This window comes from Sarcophilus harrisii, chromosome 2, assembly GCF_902635505.1.
Source record: "Sarcophilus harrisii chromosome 2, mSarHar1.11, whole genome shotgun sequence".
Classification (NCBI taxonomy): domain Eukaryota; kingdom Metazoa; phylum Chordata; class Mammalia; order Dasyuromorphia; family Dasyuridae; genus Sarcophilus; species Sarcophilus harrisii.
In genome coordinates this window covers 525,963,511-525,982,833 of record NC_045427.1, presented here as the reverse complement: position 1 = coordinate 525,982,833, position 19,323 = coordinate 525,963,511, and the positions used below count along the sequence as shown (strand labels likewise).

Genomic DNA, 19,323 nt, shown 5'->3' with positions numbered 1-19,323 from the left:
ACAAAAAGGGCTGCCACAAACATTCGTGCACATATAGGTCCCTTTCCCTTCTTTATGATCTCTTTGGGATATAATTCCAGTAGTAACACTGCTGGATCAAAAGGTATGCACAGTTTGATAACTTTTTGAGCATAGTTCCAAACTACTCTCCAAAATGGTTGGATTCGTTCACAACTCCACATTCATCAATGTCCCAGTTTTCCCGCATCCCCTCCAACAATCATCATTATTTTTTCCTGTCATCTTAGCCAATCTGACAGGTGTGTAGAGTTGTCTTAATTTGCATTTCTCTGATTAATAATGACTTGGAGCATCTTTTCATATGACTAGAAATAATTTCAATTTCTTCATCTGAGAATTGTCTGTTCATATCCTTTGACCATTTTTCAATTGGAGAATGGCTTGATTTTTTATAAATTAGAGTTAATTCTCTCTATATAAGGAGCTATCTTTTTCAAAAGTACTTTAAATTTGTTCTTACTAACATGGCATAGTGGATAAAGAACAATTTTAGGAAGATTTGAATTCAAAATCCTGTCTTTGACACATTGACTACGTGACTCTGGGCGAGTCACTTAATCTTTCAGAACTTTAGGCAACCCTCTAAGAATACAAATTACCGAAAAATTGTCAGCTTGCATTAGTAAGGAAATTTTCTCCTTGGGAGTTCCATATACCAATGACATCACAGGTATCTAACTCTATGAATGAAATTTACTATAAATCACTATAGGAAAAAACAGGAGAATATTATAACAAATAGTTACAAGTATGATCATGTGGATAATTCTTTTGAAGCTTCCAAGCCTTGGTTCCCTCATCATAAGGAAGTCATACAATGAAGAAAGGACCCTAGAGGTCCTTTCAACCACTTTATTTTAAGCCACTTTAAACTGAGATCCAGGGAAGTGAAGGGAACTTTTCCCAAGGTTACAGAGGAAGTTAACATTCAAAGTAGATAGGTTTAGAACCTAGAACCTCTGACTCCAAGACTTAAAACTCTTTGCTATTTTTGTATCACGCTGCAGCACTTGCTTGACCTATTTCTTGGGATTATGAGGAAGGTGCTTTGTAAATGTAAAAGTGTAGCAAACTATTATAAATGAGAGTTGTCTTTTAGCCATCCCAGAAGTCCAAATTTACTACAATGATGCTGTCATCAGTCCAAACATTTTTTTTAACTACTCTTTTGGAATTGTTATCAGAGCCAGTTTATGACTCACAGAATCAAATTGGTCTCTTTACTTTATAGCTATTATAAGTTACTCTTTAGACCTCGAATATTAAAAGTGTTCCATGTTATTTACTAATTTTGGTCTCTAATACTTTTAAGCCGTTTTTCCAAAAATTAAATTCACCCTGAAGGAAATCCTAGGAAGAAGAATTCCAATTATTTTTTAAAAGCATAATTATGGCCTTCCAAGGGCATTGCTCTGAAGAAGACAATAAACATTTAGGTGCATAAAATCACAGAAATATCAGTTCTAAAACTGAAAGGACCTCAGACATTCTCTAGCTCAATCTCCTTACATTTTACAAATTAGGAAACTGAGGCCTAGAGAGGTTAAATGATCTTTCCCACAGTTATGCAGAAAGTAAAAACAGATGGGATTTGAACTCAGGTTCCCTAGCTTTGGAAGAGGGACTGTTCTTTCTACAATCTGTAGCCCAATGGTTCTATAGAATGAACTTAGAAAATCTCTTGAAATTCCACTTTCACAACGTACATGTCTGATGTGGCCAAAACACTTAAATACTTCTGAGTCTCAGTTTCCTCATCTCTAAATATCCTTCTGAGTTTCCTTTTGGCTCTGCAATGCTCTAAGTTCTGGTATATAAAGATTAAAAACTAGACCTGTTACATCTCCCTCCCAACCCCATATCACAAGCTCTCCCTCCAGAGGTCTCCTAAAGTACTTCATTCGTTAGCACTAATTAACCGGCAGAAATTTTCAGCAAACATGACAGCCTAGAAAGTGAAGCCATACTTTTACATTAACAGTGGCTCAAAGCTTTCCACCAGTAGCTTCTCAAAAGAAAAATGAAAAAAAGTCTCCTTAGGATAGCAAGAAATGATCTTGCATTGGGCTGAGCCTTCCTTATAGTGTCTTAGAACTCGAAGATTCAGAAAGATAGCTAGCTGTTCAAGCCCTTAAAGAAAACAGGTGAGAAAAAAGAGGATGACAGGATTTTGACAGACTGAGTAAGCAGAGAAGGAGAAAATTCCCTCGGGGAAGCAAGCTGCCAACTGAGAGAAAATTCTAAGACCTCTCCAACCAAAAGCTCAAAACCCAGACCATGCAATCATGCAATCTAGAGGATAAGATAGAAGAGAGTGGGAAGGCATTCATGATCCAGATAAGAGGAAAGGTTAAAACCAATGAAAAATTGATGATCTAAGGCAAGTCCCAACCTTCTTGTGCCTCAATTTCCCCATCTATAAAATGAGAAGGTGGGTGAGGACTCCCTGAATTTTCCTATGGGTAACTCCCAAAAATGCGCTAAGAAAAACAGGAATATGCATCTTCAGACTTTTATTTGTTGTAAAGAATTAACTTTGGAGTTTGTTTAAATTTTGCTTGTTAGGCTACTTTAATAAAGAGGTGCATTTCTAATATTTAAAAGATTTGGAAATGTGTGGGCATAAATCTGTTCAGGCTTGACCAACAACCCTAATAACTCTAGTGGTTCAGGATTGTTGACTGTGGTGATCTCAAAGTACTTAGGGAGATGCACCAAAGTTTAATAAAAACTACTGATAAGGATATTAGCCTACCTGTGCCTTCCACTGACTCACTATAATAAAGGAACAGTTTGGGAAGAATAAAACAATTTGTTGTGAAGAACTCTGTGAGATTTTCATAAAGAGCTTTTATCCTTCCCTGCTTTTTAAAAAGAGACTTGTTTTCTGATGTCTTCTAAAATTTATTTTATAGAATTATAGAACTTTAGAGCTAGGAGGGATCTCTGAAAACATCTAGTCTAATCCCTTCTCTCTAAAATGAGCTGAGGCTCAGAAGTAAGAAAGACTTGTTACTATCTAATTATGTATAAAAGATTGGAATGAACACATCCAAACTTCCAGTATAGAATTCTTTTTATAAACACTTTACTTTAGTGCTATTCAATCATCTTCTAGTATTCTTTTCATTAATACTATACTTTGTTCAGTCATTGGGGTTTTCTCAGTAAAGATATTGTAGTATTTGTCATTTCCTTCTCTAGTTCATTAAGGCAAACAGGATTAAGTGAATTACTCCTCCAGGGTCACAGAGCTAGTAAGAGTCTGGGGCCAGATTTGAACTTAGGAAGTTGAGTCTTACTCTATTTACTCTGTCACCTGGCTGCCCCTCTACAAGAACAGTTTGTATTACATTTGCTTCCCACTTCCATTCATTGTCTTCTTGTTTCATTAAGTTCTTCCTCTAGTATCCTCAAATCTATCAGATTATTTAATAAATCCTTGCTGATTCACCGACACCAATGATGCACATGTGTCCAACATTATCCCAAGAGCTTGTTAAATATTTTGTAGTTTACTGGATTTCTAATTCCCTGTGTCCTCCTTCCCCCTTTTTATATAGAACCAAGAAAAAGTGAAGATAGATACATAATACATTCAGCATATTGATATTTTTTAAACCCCTCTATCAATAAGCAGTTTTTTTTAAAATATGAAAAGGAAACATTCAGTTCTGTCTATTGTCCAAATTCTATTTATTACTTCTGACACGGAGAACTGCCTATTCTTTATTGCACAGAATATCAGTTTTCTGAAATGATTCTTTAACTCATGTGCCAGCTTGAACCAAACTTTTGAAATATCAATATAGTTTTTCTCATAAGCGTCACTGATGGTTTCAACCATTTGTCCCTGTAAGACACCACCCGGCCTTCCACGCTTCAGTATCAAGCTGACTGGTACTGCTAGGGAAGCCTAGGGCATGCAAAGTGAGTGGGCTTGCCTAGTGTCACCAGCTCATCCTTGGCTCGCTGCTTCTTCAGATCAGCAGAGGCTGAAATGCTGAGCTGATGTTTGGTCTTTTGACAATTTTCAGTTAATGAATTGATTCCTACAGTTCATTAACATACCCACTTCCACTTCTGTATACACATATGTCTTAATTAGCTGCTCATTGGCTGTTTAATTACAAGAAAACAGCTGACAGCTGCCTCGATGCATTCTAATGGCAGACGGCTTGGAATGGCTACACATTTCCTTTTGACAACCATGACTTATTCATAACTCCGTGATTTATTGTGAATACTCATATGCTTACATGAATCATTAAATTTTGCAGTATTACCGGCAACTGACAATTAGAAATTTCGGAGTGGGGGTATTTAACTTCCCTCCCCAACTGAAAAAAATAGATTTGCCTACTCTATTACTTTCAAAAAAAAGTAAATATCTATAAAAATGACATTTTACAGTCATTCATTTGGGACCTTTCTTTCAAGAATATGACTGAGGAAGAATAAAATATTTTTGGCAAAACATTTTGACATAAATGATGGCAGAAATTCTCTTAACTAATAGCTAATTACCTGGTAAAGGGAAATAAAAACACTAATCTGGTTTTAGAAAAAGTAATGAAATAAGAAAAAAAGAAAATACAGAAAAATAGTAAAGAAAAGAAATATCAGGAAAAAGAGCAAAAATTGTAAAGGAATGGTAAGCCTTGGAGAATTATAATGGGGCCAAATATACTTGACTGGACTAGCAGAACTCAAAGAAAAGAGGCAGAAGTTCTGGCACTCTCTCTATTGGTTTTGGACACTATCAATCACCCTTGTTGGCAAAAATTTATTAGGTGCTGTCCCACTAACTGAACATGACAGCAGTAATAAAAATGTGGAATATTTTCCAGCTCTAAGAAAGATTGCCCCTCCCAGTAGAATACTGTGTACATTCAGATATGCAATTATAACTGACTTCTTTTGTCCCAATCAGCAAGTGTGATGGTCGTTTTTGACTGTAGAGAGCTACATAAAAGTCTAAACCAAATGAATACCAAATTGTGGGCCTAGAACTTCCTGCAAAATGAAAAAGAAGCAGTCACTGAGGTTCACTGAAAAATGAACCAATCTGAGACAAATTAGGGGGGTGAAAGCATTTCTCCCGAGTGTGAATCATCATGAAGCTAGAAGCTTTAGCTGAACAAACACAAATTTCTTCTCATTACTCTTGAATGCGCTTATTTTCTAAAAATGGAATCAACACTTTTGAAGTCAAAAGTTTACAATAACATCCCTGTTACCCTTTCTGAAAAATATGACATTTATTTAAAATGTCTGACCTAATGTTCTTTATGAAATTGAACTTTAAAATAAAAATAAGAATTAGATGGTGAACTTGAATATAACAAAACTGGAAGGAAAATCTGAAATGAGTCTCAGAATACTAGTAAAATTTCACAATCTCCAATCAGAAGAAAATTAGCATCCACTAATAAGCATGCATCAAGAAGGACTTTCAAGGAAAGCATTTTTACTGGTAAACAATTTCCCCCACCTCTGCACCAGGGGTTTCATAGGGGCCGAGGGCAGTTAAAGGCAGATCTGAAAGATACTTCGGAGGCCTCAAAATCAAAATTTCTTGTTTTACAGATGAGGAAACAAAGACCAAGGAACATTTAAGTATCCAAGTTCATATGGATAATAAGCATCAGTGGTGGGATTTGAATTCAGTCTCCAACACACCCAGTATTCTTTCCATGGTCTTATAGGGCCAAAAGTCAGCTTCACATTATGAGTAGGCCTAGGAAGAAAACTTTAGTGGAGGTTTGATTAATAATACTAATAATAGTAAAAGCTGACATTTATAGAGCATTTCAAGTAAGCAGTTTAGTTCCTCTCCTATTTATTTATTTCACAATAACAATATTTAATCTACTTCTAATTTCATCAGTGAGGGAACTCCTAGTAAGGCATTTCCTCTTACTAAGGCAGATCAGGGTCTCTGCAATTTATGGTCTTAGAGCATTTTCTGAGAGGTTAAGTGACTTGTCGAGGGCCACAGAACTAGTACATGGTGGAACTAGAATCTGGGTCTCTATTGACTATGCTGAGATTACCTCTCTCTTTCTAAGTAATAAGCTGATAAAGACCTGAGATCAAATCTTGCCTCAGATACTTATTAGCTAGGTGAACCTCAGTTTTCCCATCTGTAAAATGGAAATGATAACAGAACCTACACCTCATGGTGTCATGAGGATCCAATGAGATCCACTTGAAATATTCTGCAAATCTTAAAGGGCTATATAAATGCTAGCCGTTATCCTCATCCTCATTATATTTCTTAGGAATTGTTTTCTTGTAGGTAATTATACCAGATAATTTATATGTTCTGTTTCAGAAAAGGATTATGTCCTTTCATTATAGAATTATTTTTACTTAAAATGAAGGAAAAGTATCAATTCCTGTTTCTAAGACAAAGAGTGTTCTAGTCCTAGACTAATATAAAATCTTGATTAAAGCAGATATTCAGTAGATACTTATCAAAGAAAAGAAGAATCTATTCCTAAGCCTTTAAGAGGAAAGTAAGACCAATGATCTAAGTGTGAAAACCCAATGTTCTGTCAACTGGGCCTTGAAGAACTAAAAACATACAACAACAAATCAACTGAAGGATCTAATTGTTATATTTTCCCCAGATAAAATTCTCATTTTCAATTAGAGAGCACCTTAGTATTTGTCACATTTTCAAAAGGAATATAGTAACACTAAAATTATTCTTTAAAAGACTTTCAGTCAATGGGGGAAAAAAAACTGATATTCTTGGATCTAAAGATCTATTCTTAATATTAAATGTATTCATAACCCACTAGTTGGAGGTGAGATGAAAAGACTCCTACCTCAGCATCTTTCGTCTAGTCCACACAGTCTGTAGCTTATCTCTGTTCATTTATACCAGAAATCTGGCTGTGTCCTACTCCTTTTTTTATAACACATCTTACTAGCCTCAGCAAGGGTTGACCTTCTCTCTATTGCTGTAATTATCCTGTGTGACTAATATTTTAATATTCCAAATATCAAGGATTACCTTGATAGGGTGATTCCCTACATTAATACAGATCAAGTGAGTTCTACAACTCAGTACTTGATGCTTGGGAATGGCTCTCTCAAATGAATATGTTATTTCAAAAGTTAGAGAATTCCCTTCCACAATGCTGATTTCAATCCATTTCTGTCTGCCCATATTATTTGACTCTTATCCATATTTGTCCCTGGGGTGTTTAACCAATGAATGAATAAGACTCTTTTTCCTCATTCTAGGAATGGTACTAAGGGAGGACTCTGGCTGTCTACTTGTTATTCCCTTGTTCTTGCCATGTATCCAAGAAGCTTGAGGTCAGTAAAGCAGCTTTGCAATTTCCTAAAAATAATTTGGTCCATTCTTCTCTTCTCATTCACCTCTTGGGACAGTAACTCACCATCTCCAATCTGAGAACTTCTATGGCCAAAACTTCATTATCTTGTAACCAATCTCTTGATGAGACTCTCTGATTTAAACTAGGTTGGATTATTGGACTTCCACTGGGCCAGAATTCAAAATTCTACTAACATCAGGGGTAAAATTCTAGGTTTGAAGATTATTTGCAAAAATCAATAAAGAGCATCATGAAAACAGGAGAGATTACCAAGCAAAAAAGGAGAAAGCCAAAGATAGAGTTTTGGAGAATATCAAATTTTAAGAGAAGGGAGATGGAAGGAAGAATACGAGAGAACAGGGAGAATAGTGAGAATGCAATCACAGAAGAAAAATACCTGAGAGGTAAAAATACTGTACATTAAAAAAAAAAAAAAAACAAAGTAGAGAAGTCAAGGAGGACTAAAAGAAATCCACTAGATTTGATGATGGGAAGTTCATTAGTAACCCTGAAGAAAGCTTTAATCACTAGACTATGGAGTAGCTAGGTGGCACAGGGTAGCCAGCAGTGGCTTGGGAATCAGGAGGACCTGATTTCAAATCTAGCCTTATTAGCCGTGTGATCCTGGCCATGTTACTTAACTCCAATTGTCTCTCAAAAAAAAGATCACTAAGTCATGCTGCCTCTTATCATTATATTTTTAAAAATTATGATCATCTCTATTATTATTGTGCTTTTATATTCAGTTGGAACATAAACTTTTATAGGATGATGACTGCACTGGTGGATGTGTGTACACACACACACACACATACACACACACATATATATTTCATTTTTCACAGGGCTTTGAACATACTGAAGATTCAATGGTTTGATTTCTAGAGGACTATTTTAAACTATCAAATTTCACTTAAAATGGGGTCCAGGGCAGCAGCAGGCAATGAGACAAGAGTTATATTTGAACAATGGAATAGAATACCTTCCCAAAGTATTATTACATTTAGTGTTTGCATATAACTCCTAAGCAGATAAAACTATAATAAAATGTATAATGGTTTCTTTGCTTCTCAAGAAACAAACCTAAACAATGAATAGAATTTGTGATTCCCATAGCTTCTCAGAACAGTATTTAAAGGCTAGTTCATAAAAATAAAATTTAAATACTTTTTTCTCACTAGATATATATTCAGAAAGTTCCAAAAATATTTTATTCTACTACATGTAATTATTTACTTCTAAATCACAGATTTACATAGGAGGAAAGAAAGGGGGATAATAAATATGTATATACTATGTGCCAGGCACTGTGCTAAGCTCTATACAAATGCTATCTCATATGATCCTTACAACAGCCATGAAAGGAAGGTGCTGTTATCTCTATTTTATAATTGAAGAAACTGAGGCAAACAGAAACTAAGGAACTTTCTAGTGTGACACAGCTAGTTAAGTATCTGAGGCTTCATTTGAACTAAGCTCTTTCTGACTAGGTTTGATGCTTTGTCTACTGTGCCTGTGGAAGATCTAAATGCTAGGCAAAGGAAATCACAAGTTACCTTATTGGAAATGACAAGTTTTTTGAGCAAGAGAATGACATAGATTTATGTATTTTCAGCTGTTCTGTGAAGAAGGATGTACTAGAAAAGGGGGATTTTATTGGCAGGGAGACCAAGTAGGATGGCACTAAAATAGTCTAAAAAAAAGTGATGCCCAGAGAGAGGACTGTGGGAACTGAGTGTGGTTCACAACATAACATTCTCCCTCTTTTTCTTGTTGTTTGCTTGCATTTTATTTTGCTTCTCTTTTTTCTTGTGCGTCATGATAATTGTATAAATATGTATACATATATTGGATTTAACATATATTTCTATCATGTTTAACATATATTGGACCACTTGCTATCTAGGGGAGGGCAATGAGGGAAAGGGAGGAAAATTGAAACACAGGTTTTGTAAGGGCTAATGTTGCAGAATTGTCAGTGCATATGTTTTGAAAAATAAAAAGCTTTAATAAAAAAAAAGTGATGAAAGAATGAAAAAGGGAATGGTAAATGAGAACGGAGAGGGACATTATGAAGGCAGAATACAGACAGCAAGAGGAAGAAGGTCAAAGATGGTTTGAAAGTTTGAACCGAGGGACTTGCAAGATGGTGATACTATCAATAGAAATAGGCAAGTTGATAGGAGGGTTAGGTTTTTTTTTTTTCCTTCTGGTAAGTGATGTAGATAAGGAGTTCAGTCTTGGACATTTGTGGTTTGAGATGTTGATAGAATATTCAGGTAAAGAAAGTTAGAGGGCAATTAGAAATGGGGGACTGGTGCTAAGGGTAGAGAATGGAGTTGGGTGTATTAATAGAAGAGACATCTAGAAGAGGGGTAATTAAAGCAATGGAATAAGGAAAGATCATTAAGGAAGAGAGAGTTGAAAGAAAATTTGGTAATTTAAGGGGACAACCATATTTTAGAATAGGATGAGAAAAGCAAACCATTGAAGGAGGCTGACATCTAGTAAGAATGAGAGAAAAAGTTGACAACATTATTGCCATAGAAGTCAAAGAAAGAGTTCCCAGGAGTATGAGAGTGGTCAATAGTTTAAATGCAGCAAAAAGTTGGAGGATGAGGATTGAGAAAGGCCATTGGAAGAATTATTTATATGCAGTGATTGGATCAAAAAGCATTGTTATATGATTTTAGAGATCACAGACTTGGAGTTGTGACTTAAAAGTCAGCAAATCCAATCTCATGTTACAGATGAGGAAACTGAGGCACAAGAGTGACTTGCCCAGGAATCATACAATTAGGAAGTGAATTTTAGATTTTTGTTTTCTCCAAGTTCGGCACTCTATTCACTACTTTATGACTAGAGTTGCCTCTCTGTGCCAGTCAAAAAATGGGTGAAGGATAAATGGAAGGTGGATGACAGTTTTATTGTATGACAAAGTCACTGAAAGGCAGGGTTTCCCCATCCCCTCCCCAAGTACTGAAGAAAAAAGAACAATTCTATGGGGATAGAAAAGGAGTAAGTAGAAGAGAAACTAAAGATGAGGGAGAATGGAAATGATGAATAAAGCAAGTTTTACCTTCATTATCTGATTATAACAAATACATAAAAAAATCTTCACATTTACAATGAACTTTATGATTTACTAATCACCTTCAGCAGAGTCCTATGAAGTAGAGGAGCATGCTAATATGATGACCCTGGTTTTTTTGGATGAGGGAATTGAAACTCAGAAAGATTATGTGACTTGTTGTGGTCAAGTAGCTCTCCTGGGTCTATGTCCAACACCTTTCATAATTATGCCTCACATTCTCTCACATTAGGCTTTTGGGGAGAGGCAAAAAATGCATGCTGAGAACCAACATTGATTATCCTGTAGACCCTAAACAACATTTCTGTGATATGAAGCCTGGAGAAATCCTTTCCCAGAGTGAGGAAAAGAGAAACACAACTGCTTTCAATTTAGCTAATCCAAAACAAGTGAGTGATCTAAAGCCTACTGCTGCATATGCAGCTACTTCAAAGCCCTTTTTTTAATCCCAAAGTACACACACTTGTCAAAAAAACCCATTTTTGTTAGAAATACTATGTAGGCATTGTGAAGAAAGTTCAACAGGTGAATTCTACAAAAGAATGCAATACTTATCAACATTTTCTGTAATTCACTCATCATTATAAAGCACAAATACAAAACGGTAAAAAAAAAAACAAACAAAAAAAAAAAAACCCAAAAAAAAAAACATGAGTTCAGAGTGAGAACCCTCCTACTAGATGGAAGTTCTGGATAATTCAGCCCAAAGGGACACTTTCACTTAGATAATTTAGTTTTATTTATCTTGGTAGATGAATCTGGACACTTTCTCATGATAAATATAGTAATGATGGCAACATTCATCTACATAGAACTTTGCAGTTTATATAGTGCTTCCTTCACAACTGTCTGTGAAGGAAATAGTGAGGGCAATATTATTTCTATTTTACAGATAAGGAAGCAACGTCAAAGAACTGAAGTCCACACTCACAAAGCCAAGACTCAAATCTGACAGCACAAAGACCAGGGCAGGAGAAAATTTATTATGTTTTTCTGTTTCACTTAGCCTCAGTTCCATCTGAATCTCAGGGTCTTATTTTGCTGTCTTAAATGGAAAGCCACCTCAGATCTCCTTAGAAGTAGCTAGATTTATACTCTTTATCACAGGACCACAGATTAGAGCAAGATCTTAGAACACATCCAATCCAATCTGGTCATTATATAGATGTAAAAAGGAAGGCCCAGAGAGGTTAGGTCACTACATAAAAGACAGGATCTAAATACATATCCTATGACTTTAAACCTAAGAACTCTTCCTACTGTACTATGTTGTTTCTCCTAAATACATGCACTACCAGGACAGATAACATATGATAATAATTATGAAAAAATTCTTAAAGAAAAAGTGGGGGGGGAGGGGGGAGGGTTTGAATCTTCAGGATTCTCCACTTTAGATTTCCAACTTAGGGAAATAGTGTACCTACTACATTCTTGAAGTGAAAGTGAGAACTTATCCCTTAAGTAAAGCTCTGGATAAATGTCAGCTATTAGTTTTGTCAGTTCAGCCTGAATGACAGCATGCAGGCAATTATATATTAAATCCAAATCTGATTAGACTTTCCCATAAAATGAGAATCAAAGAACAGTTCAAACTTAATTCAGATGGCTTCTTTATAAAAGGTATTACAACAAAGAGATTGAATGATCCTATTTCATCCTAGGGCTGACCCTTCCTCACAATTAAATGGCATAAGCAACGAACAAATAAATAGCTTCCTCTAAGCAATCTTTAATATATATGTACCATGGTTGTATTTTAATACCAAAACTAAGTGTCTTTTCACTGTATAGTGTCAAATCTGATCCTTCAACATTCCTGAAAGCTGAATATACAGAAATTATGAGAGTAAATACATTTTATTTTTTTAATAAGGCAGAAACAAAAAACAAAAACAAAAAAAAATGGGGGCTTACCTTGCAGCCTTCACATGTAATGACACCATAATGGATTCCTGATGATTTGTCTCCACAGATCTTGCATGGAATAATTTCAATTTGAGCTGCAACAGAAGCACGCAACCAGTTAATTACATTTTCTTTTAAACACCTTATAAAAGCATTCCCTGATCAGCATTTGTATAGTGAAAACTAATAACCTGCTAAACATTATACTGCATTAACTATTCATTGCTGAACTGTGAGGGTCCCCCCAGAGCCTTGGACTAAATTATGGCTGCTTGTTATATAATAGCTTTCGGGTTATTAAAATGGGTCATTTGAGAAGGTGTTTAAGAACCCACAAGAAGGCTAGAATCAGCATTTCAAAGCCTTAAAGAACTGGAGAGTTCGCATTTTAGGCCTCAGAGCTAAACAGAAACTAAAATGTTTCCTCCAATTTCATTCCCCCACCATTATTTTTAAAAGGTCATAAATCTGTCTTGGCTAAGAGTCACATTTATGCAGCTAAAGGAAAATACATTTCACAAAAGTCATGTCAACTTAAGAAATGTTATAAACCAATTCAGATGATTAATAAGATACATATGACTGAGTTAAGAATCCCTGATTCATTTTTCTTCTGATTTAAAAAAAAATGTTGCTGTGTTAAATGTTAATTTATTTATGTGGAAGATCAGATGCTATATTTTAGCCAGAAAGTTAGTTTTCTGTATGTTTTTAATAATGATGAATCCTGACAAGTAGCTACTAGGTTATTTAAATGAGTAACCGATTCTCTAGCTTGGTGTTCCCAGATTTTTGTCAAGTGATTAAAAATGTCTCTCTCGTGAAGATTAACCAAGTAATTAATAAATATTATGCCAAAATACTTAAACACAAAAAGATACAAAATATGCCTTTAAAAAAAGTATGTAGCTAAAGACACAAAAATAATCCAAGAAATAAAATCATTAGTTTCAAAGAATTTCTAAGATCACATACGAAATGGAAATGATATACAAAATGATGCATAAAATATTACTAATGCATATAGACATGGTAACCACCTGCAATAAACTTAATCCATGATTTTAATTATCAAATGCTATGTCTATGACATATATTTACATGTCTCACATTTTTTTCCACACACCACCTAAATGTACACCATCTACAATACCTTTTCACAGCCATTTAATATATAATAGTATAAACTTAAATGATTTTTGCATATTTTAAAAATTTTATTTGAGCCTCACAACAACCTTATGAGGTAAATGATACAAATACCTTTATTTTATAGGGGAAGGTGAGAGAGGGAAAGAACCATTTATATAGCATCTACTATTTGCCAAGTGTTAAGTGCTTTAAATGCATCTCATTTGATTGTCACAACAATCCTCGGAGATGGATGCCATCATTATTTCCATTTTATATTTGAGGAAATGAAGGCCAACAGAGTTTACATTATTTGACCCGGGTCACAGAGCTAGGGAATATCTGAAGCTGGATTTGAATTCAGTTGTTCCTGACTGCAGGTCCAGCATTTTATTCCCTCTACCACTTAGATGAAAAAAATAGAAACTAGGTACTATTACAATACTTTCTCTCCAAGTCACATGAGGCTCCTTGAATCAGGGTGCCTATGCTACTCTCCACTGTGACCTAACTATTTCTGTGAAAGAACTAAAACCATCTGCGTATGATTTTGTGCTGATGCTACCTAGCACTGGTACACTGCAAAGCTTCTTAAAGCAGGTCCACATCCACCTAAGAGTTTAGTTAAATAAACAACAAAGTAAAAAACAAGAAGATTTAGAATGCACTATTTATGAAATTGTACTGTTATGTCTTCATAACAACCCTGTCAGGTAGGTGCCATTATTACAGTTGAGGAAACTGAGACAGATAGATATTTGGGACCTACACAGGTTCACACAGCTAGCAAATATCTGAAGTAAGGATCTGACTTCACAACTAGTGCTCTTTCCACTGTGCTATCTAGGAACAAATCTTTAAGGTTTTCTACTCGAGTTGAAAAAAAAAATGACTTCACATGTACAAGATAGAGTAGGTGCGGTCAGATAGCAATTTCAAATATTTATTTCCTGAGCTGCAATCCCATATTTACAATTGCTAACTGTACATCTTTACCTAGATGTCCCAAAAGCATTTCACACTACTATGTCCCCAAGCTTACTTGACCCCCTTATTTCTGTCAAGGTACCAGCATTAACTCTTCCTTCTCACACATCATTCCAATTATCTCATCCATCAATTGTCAAACTTTGTTGATATTACCTCAAAAACACTTCTTGTATCTTTTTTTCTCTACTTCTATGGGCACGACCTTAACTCAGAACTTTATTACTTCACTCCTGGGCTATTCCAACAACCGTGTCCTCCCTGCCATCCTCCGTCCCCCCCTTCCCATTAAGAAGCTTCCTTTAAGATTAAAACACAAACTTCTCTGTCTTTTAAGGCCCTTTGCAATATAGCTTCTAATCATTTTTCCCTCCAGGCTGATTTCATATTATTTCTCTCATGAATTTCTAAGTTCCAACCAAACTGGCTCCTTGCTGTTCCTGATAGAATTCTATTGCTTATCTCCCTGGATGATCCCCGTGTCTGGAATACTTGCCTTCCTTATCTCTATTTCTTGGAACCCTTAGTTACTTTCAAGTCTCAATCCATGTGCTCAGTCTTTGGGAGGTTTTTCTAAATTCCCTCAATCCTTTGTGTCTTACCCCTTAAAGTACTTTATCTTTCATTTGTTTAGATTTCATTTTTATTTATGTGTCCAGGTTGTCTTCCCTCAAGTAGTGTAAGCTCCTTCAAGACAGAGGCTATTTTTGTCTTTATATCCCAAAGGCCAGAGCATAATAGGCCTTTAATAAATGCTTGCTGAATTGTATTCATTACTGGTTTTAGTGGACTGCAAGTTCAGTATTGATAGGAAGGTGTGACTATGGAAAAGTTAATGTGATTTGAGGTAGTATAAGAGAAATAAAGGATCCAGAATAAGGAAGTTATATACAGAGCTCATCAGCCAAATCTGGAATATAGTGTTCAGTTCTAGATGTCACCATTTAGGACATTTATCATCTCCAGAATATCTACAGGGATAATAAGAATGGTGAAAAGCTTGAAACCATGCCATATAGTAATTCGTTTAAAAAAAAAAACTTGGGATATCTAGCTTAGAAAAGAGTAAATTGGGGAAAAAAGATAGATGGCAGGAAGTAAATAATAACTATATTCAAATATTTGAAGAAATGTCATATGGAAGAGTAAGAATTAGATGTGTTCTATGTGACACGTAGAAGGCAAAATTAAGATCACAGATTATAAACTAGAAGTGAACTTAAAGGAAATCTAGTCTAACTTCCAGATAAGGATACCGAGGCTCAGAGATGTTAAGTGGCTTAATTGTTATCTTCCATATTACTGAGCATTACCCAGGTGTTCAGTGATGGAGACTCCCCAGACTCCATATTCTTCCCACTGCCCCATGCTGGATAGAAGATGCTAACAAAATAAAAGCTGATAATAGACAAACATTTTCGAACAATGAGAGAGCTATCCAAAGTGGAATGTACTGCTTAGAGAAGAAACAAGCTCCCCCTATGGAAAGTCTTCAAGCCAAGAATGGACAGTCAATGATTGGATGTTGTGGTGGGGAATTTTTGTTATTTTGTTCATGGGTTGACCTAGATGAGATCCCTTCTAAATATGAAATTCCATGACCCTAAGTGGCATATATTATCAGATAGGAATAAGCTGGGCTCCATATGGGAAACTGTACAGTGAGTTTAAAAATCTTAAGCTTTTCTCTAAACCAAAAAATCCCCACCTTTAAATAGTAATGCTCATGCAGTGACTGCATGGCTGAAAGTCACAGAATATCACAATCTGTCAAGAATAAAAGCTGCAGGTGACTCAAAGCACAATGAAGAGACAGAAAGTAGGCAAATATAGGCTATGATATATTACTACTAAAAATTACATGCAAGAAGTGACATTAATAATATCATCCAAAATATTTGTGATTGGAAAAGAAAGTTGCTCATGTTAATGAAAGGAAAAAACAGATGGACAACCTGTGTATTATAAATGGTAACACTAGGAAACAGATCCCCTAGAAAAGATTTATAAGATGACATGGAGAAGAGTCACATAGGGTGAGAAGAAGTGGACTGCTTGTGCTCTGTAGAGCTGGAGGGAGAACCCACATTAATGAGATCATAGCTCCTTTGATGGATGTTACTAATCTGCACTTGATGACTTCTTTTAATAGGTGCTAGTAAAGAGATTGGATTCCAAGGAGAAGCTGCTGCCTTTGGAAGATGTAGTTTTTCCTAAGGAAAGAGGACTTTTGTTAAACTTTGACATGTAGAATTTCCTTCTCAGTATCCTTGGACAGATTTGGCAATTGTTGCAGGCATCTGAAACAAATGAATATGAGTTTCTTATATAATCATTACATTTTGTTTTATTTTTAAGCTTCAGATATGAATTCATAGTGATGTCATTTGTTTGCACACAGCATAAACTCCATATACTGGATTATGAAATGTTTAAGATTGCAATTAGCAAAACTTAAAATCTGTGCACTGACTTTTCTGTACCAGTACTGAACTCTACTTTGAATGCCCCAAAGGCATTAGTCTTCTTTATATCTGCAGGTTACCACTTAAGTAACCTGTGTTATTTGCAATTTTCAGTATCATGAAATTGAACTTTTGTGTATCATGTCATAAATAGCAGAAGAGGAACTGCAAAAAACAAGAAACTAGTAAGATTAAACTAGAACATCTCTGAAGAGCAACATTTGCTAACAGAAGGAAAAAATCAGGTTCTCATTCCCTAGTTTCTGTGATTCTGCTACTGTCTAACAGTGGTCATTTAATTCACGCTTCTGTAAAGGTTGCCTGAAGCCATAGACAAGCACACTGCTTGTCAACTCCATTCTCCTAAGAATCATGCTATCTCCTCCTGACATATAAAAACTGATCACAGACCCCTTACTTACACATATATAAAAATGGAGGGAACTGAGCAAGTCATGTCAGGAAGATGTGTAAAATAACTAAATGAGTAATTTTGATCAGATATAAAACATGCTATTTTAGAACAATCCAATTTGATTCATAAGGGACAGCTTGTGATAAATGAATTGAGGTAGGCAGTGTCTGGGGATAAAGCAATTACATAAAAAGAAAAAAAGAAATAATGTGATACCTATTTTTAGTATTCATTAATTAAAAAAAAAAACATTAAAACATTTTTGTTTTGAGTTACAAATTCTATCCCTCTCTGAAATGGCAGTAATCAGATACAGGCTATACATGTACAATTATATAAAACATTTCCCTATTGTGTATTTTGTACAAGAAGATTCAAATAAAAGGAAAAAAATCAAGAAAATGAAAAAGATGTTAGTCTATATCTATTTTCTGCTATGCTGTTTTCCCAGTTTTCCAAGCAGTTTTTGGTCAGATAATGATATTTTTTTTCCAAAAGCTTGGATCTTTGGGTTTATTATACACTAAACTACTGTAGTTATTCACTATGAGGTAATCTGTACCTGATATTCCATTGAGACATCACTTTTTTCTTAGCCAGTAGCATGTTGTTTTGATAATTACCACTTCATAATATAGTTTGAGATGTGTTATGACTAGATGACTTTCTTTTGCTTTTTTTTCCCCATTGATTTACTTGAGCATTTGTTCTTCCAGATGCATTTTGCTATTGTTTTTTCTAGCTTTATGAAATAATTTTTGATACTTTGATTAGCATGGCATTAAATAGATTAATTTTGATAGAACTGTCATTTTTATTATTTTATTATATTTATTTTATTATATTGGCTTGTTCTACCCATGAGCATTTAATATTTTTCAATTGTCTAGATCTGACTTTGTGTGAAATTTTTTTTATACTTGTGTTCATATAATTCCTGGGTATGTTTTATCAGGTAAACTCCTAAGTATTTTATATTGTTCAGAATTTATTTTTAATGAATTTTCTCTATTTCTTGCTGCAAAATTTTGTTGGCAATAAGTAGAAACGCTGAAGAATTATGTGGGTTTATTTTGTATCCTGTTACTTCACTAAAGTTGTTAATAATTTCAAGTAGTTTTTTAATTGATTCTCAAAGAGTTTTCTAAGTGTAACATCATATCATCTGCGAAAAGAAATAATTTCATTTTCTCATCATCTATTCTAAATTCTTCAATTTTTTCCTTGTTCAGTTGCTTTTTCTATGATGTTCCTTGGAGTTTTTATTTTGGAATATCTTTCAGGCAATGATTAGTGGATTCTTTCAATTTCTATTTGCCCTCTGATTCTAATATATCAGGTCAGTTTTTTTTGATCATTTCTTCAAAGATGTTGTCCAGCCCATGTGGGGGGAGGGGTGGGGGAGGTGTTTAAGGTGGTGGGAATCACGGCTTTCAGTAGTTCAATAATTCTTATATTATCTCACTAGGATTGATTTTCTAGGTCATTTGTTTTTCCAATGAGATATTTCATGTTTTCTTTTTCCTTTTTGATTTTGTTTTATTGTATTTTGATATTTCATTGAGTCATAATGTTTCTTCCTTTTCAATTCTAATTATTAAGGAATTTTTTTTCTTCAGTGAATACTTCCTTTTCCCATGCTATTGATTCTTTTTTTCATAATTCTTTTATATCACTCTCATTTCTTTTTCCAATTCTTCTTTTACTTCTCTAATTTGCTTATTAATAAATCCTTTTTAAACTCTTCCAGGAATTCTTTCTGGGCCTGAGACCAAATTACATTTTTTTGAGACTTCACAATGTAGTCCTTATAACACTGTTATCCTCTTCTAAGTTTATGCTTTGATCATCCCTATCACTATAGTAACTTTCTATACTTGTGTGTCTGTCTGTCTGTCTTGGTGATTTTATGTGGGAACTGGACTCTCATCATAGACTATCCGAAGCTTTTTGTTT

The 19,323-nt window shown here is 34.8% G+C and overlaps 1 protein-coding gene across 5 annotated transcripts in view; it reads right to left on the bottom strand.

Annotated features, from left to right (window-relative positions):
- Positions 1-19,323, bottom strand: part of RORA (RAR related orphan receptor A) — an 854,973-nt gene that overhangs the window by 19,762 nt on the left and 815,888 nt on the right. For all 5 annotated transcript variants that reach the window (XM_031949458.1, XM_031949455.1, XM_031949456.1 and 2 more), the window contains one exon: positions 12,379-12,464. In XM_031949458.1, coding sequence (XP_031805318.1) covers positions 12,379-12,464 — 86 coding nt within the window. The remainder of the gene's footprint in view (positions 1-12,378; positions 12,465-19,323) is intronic.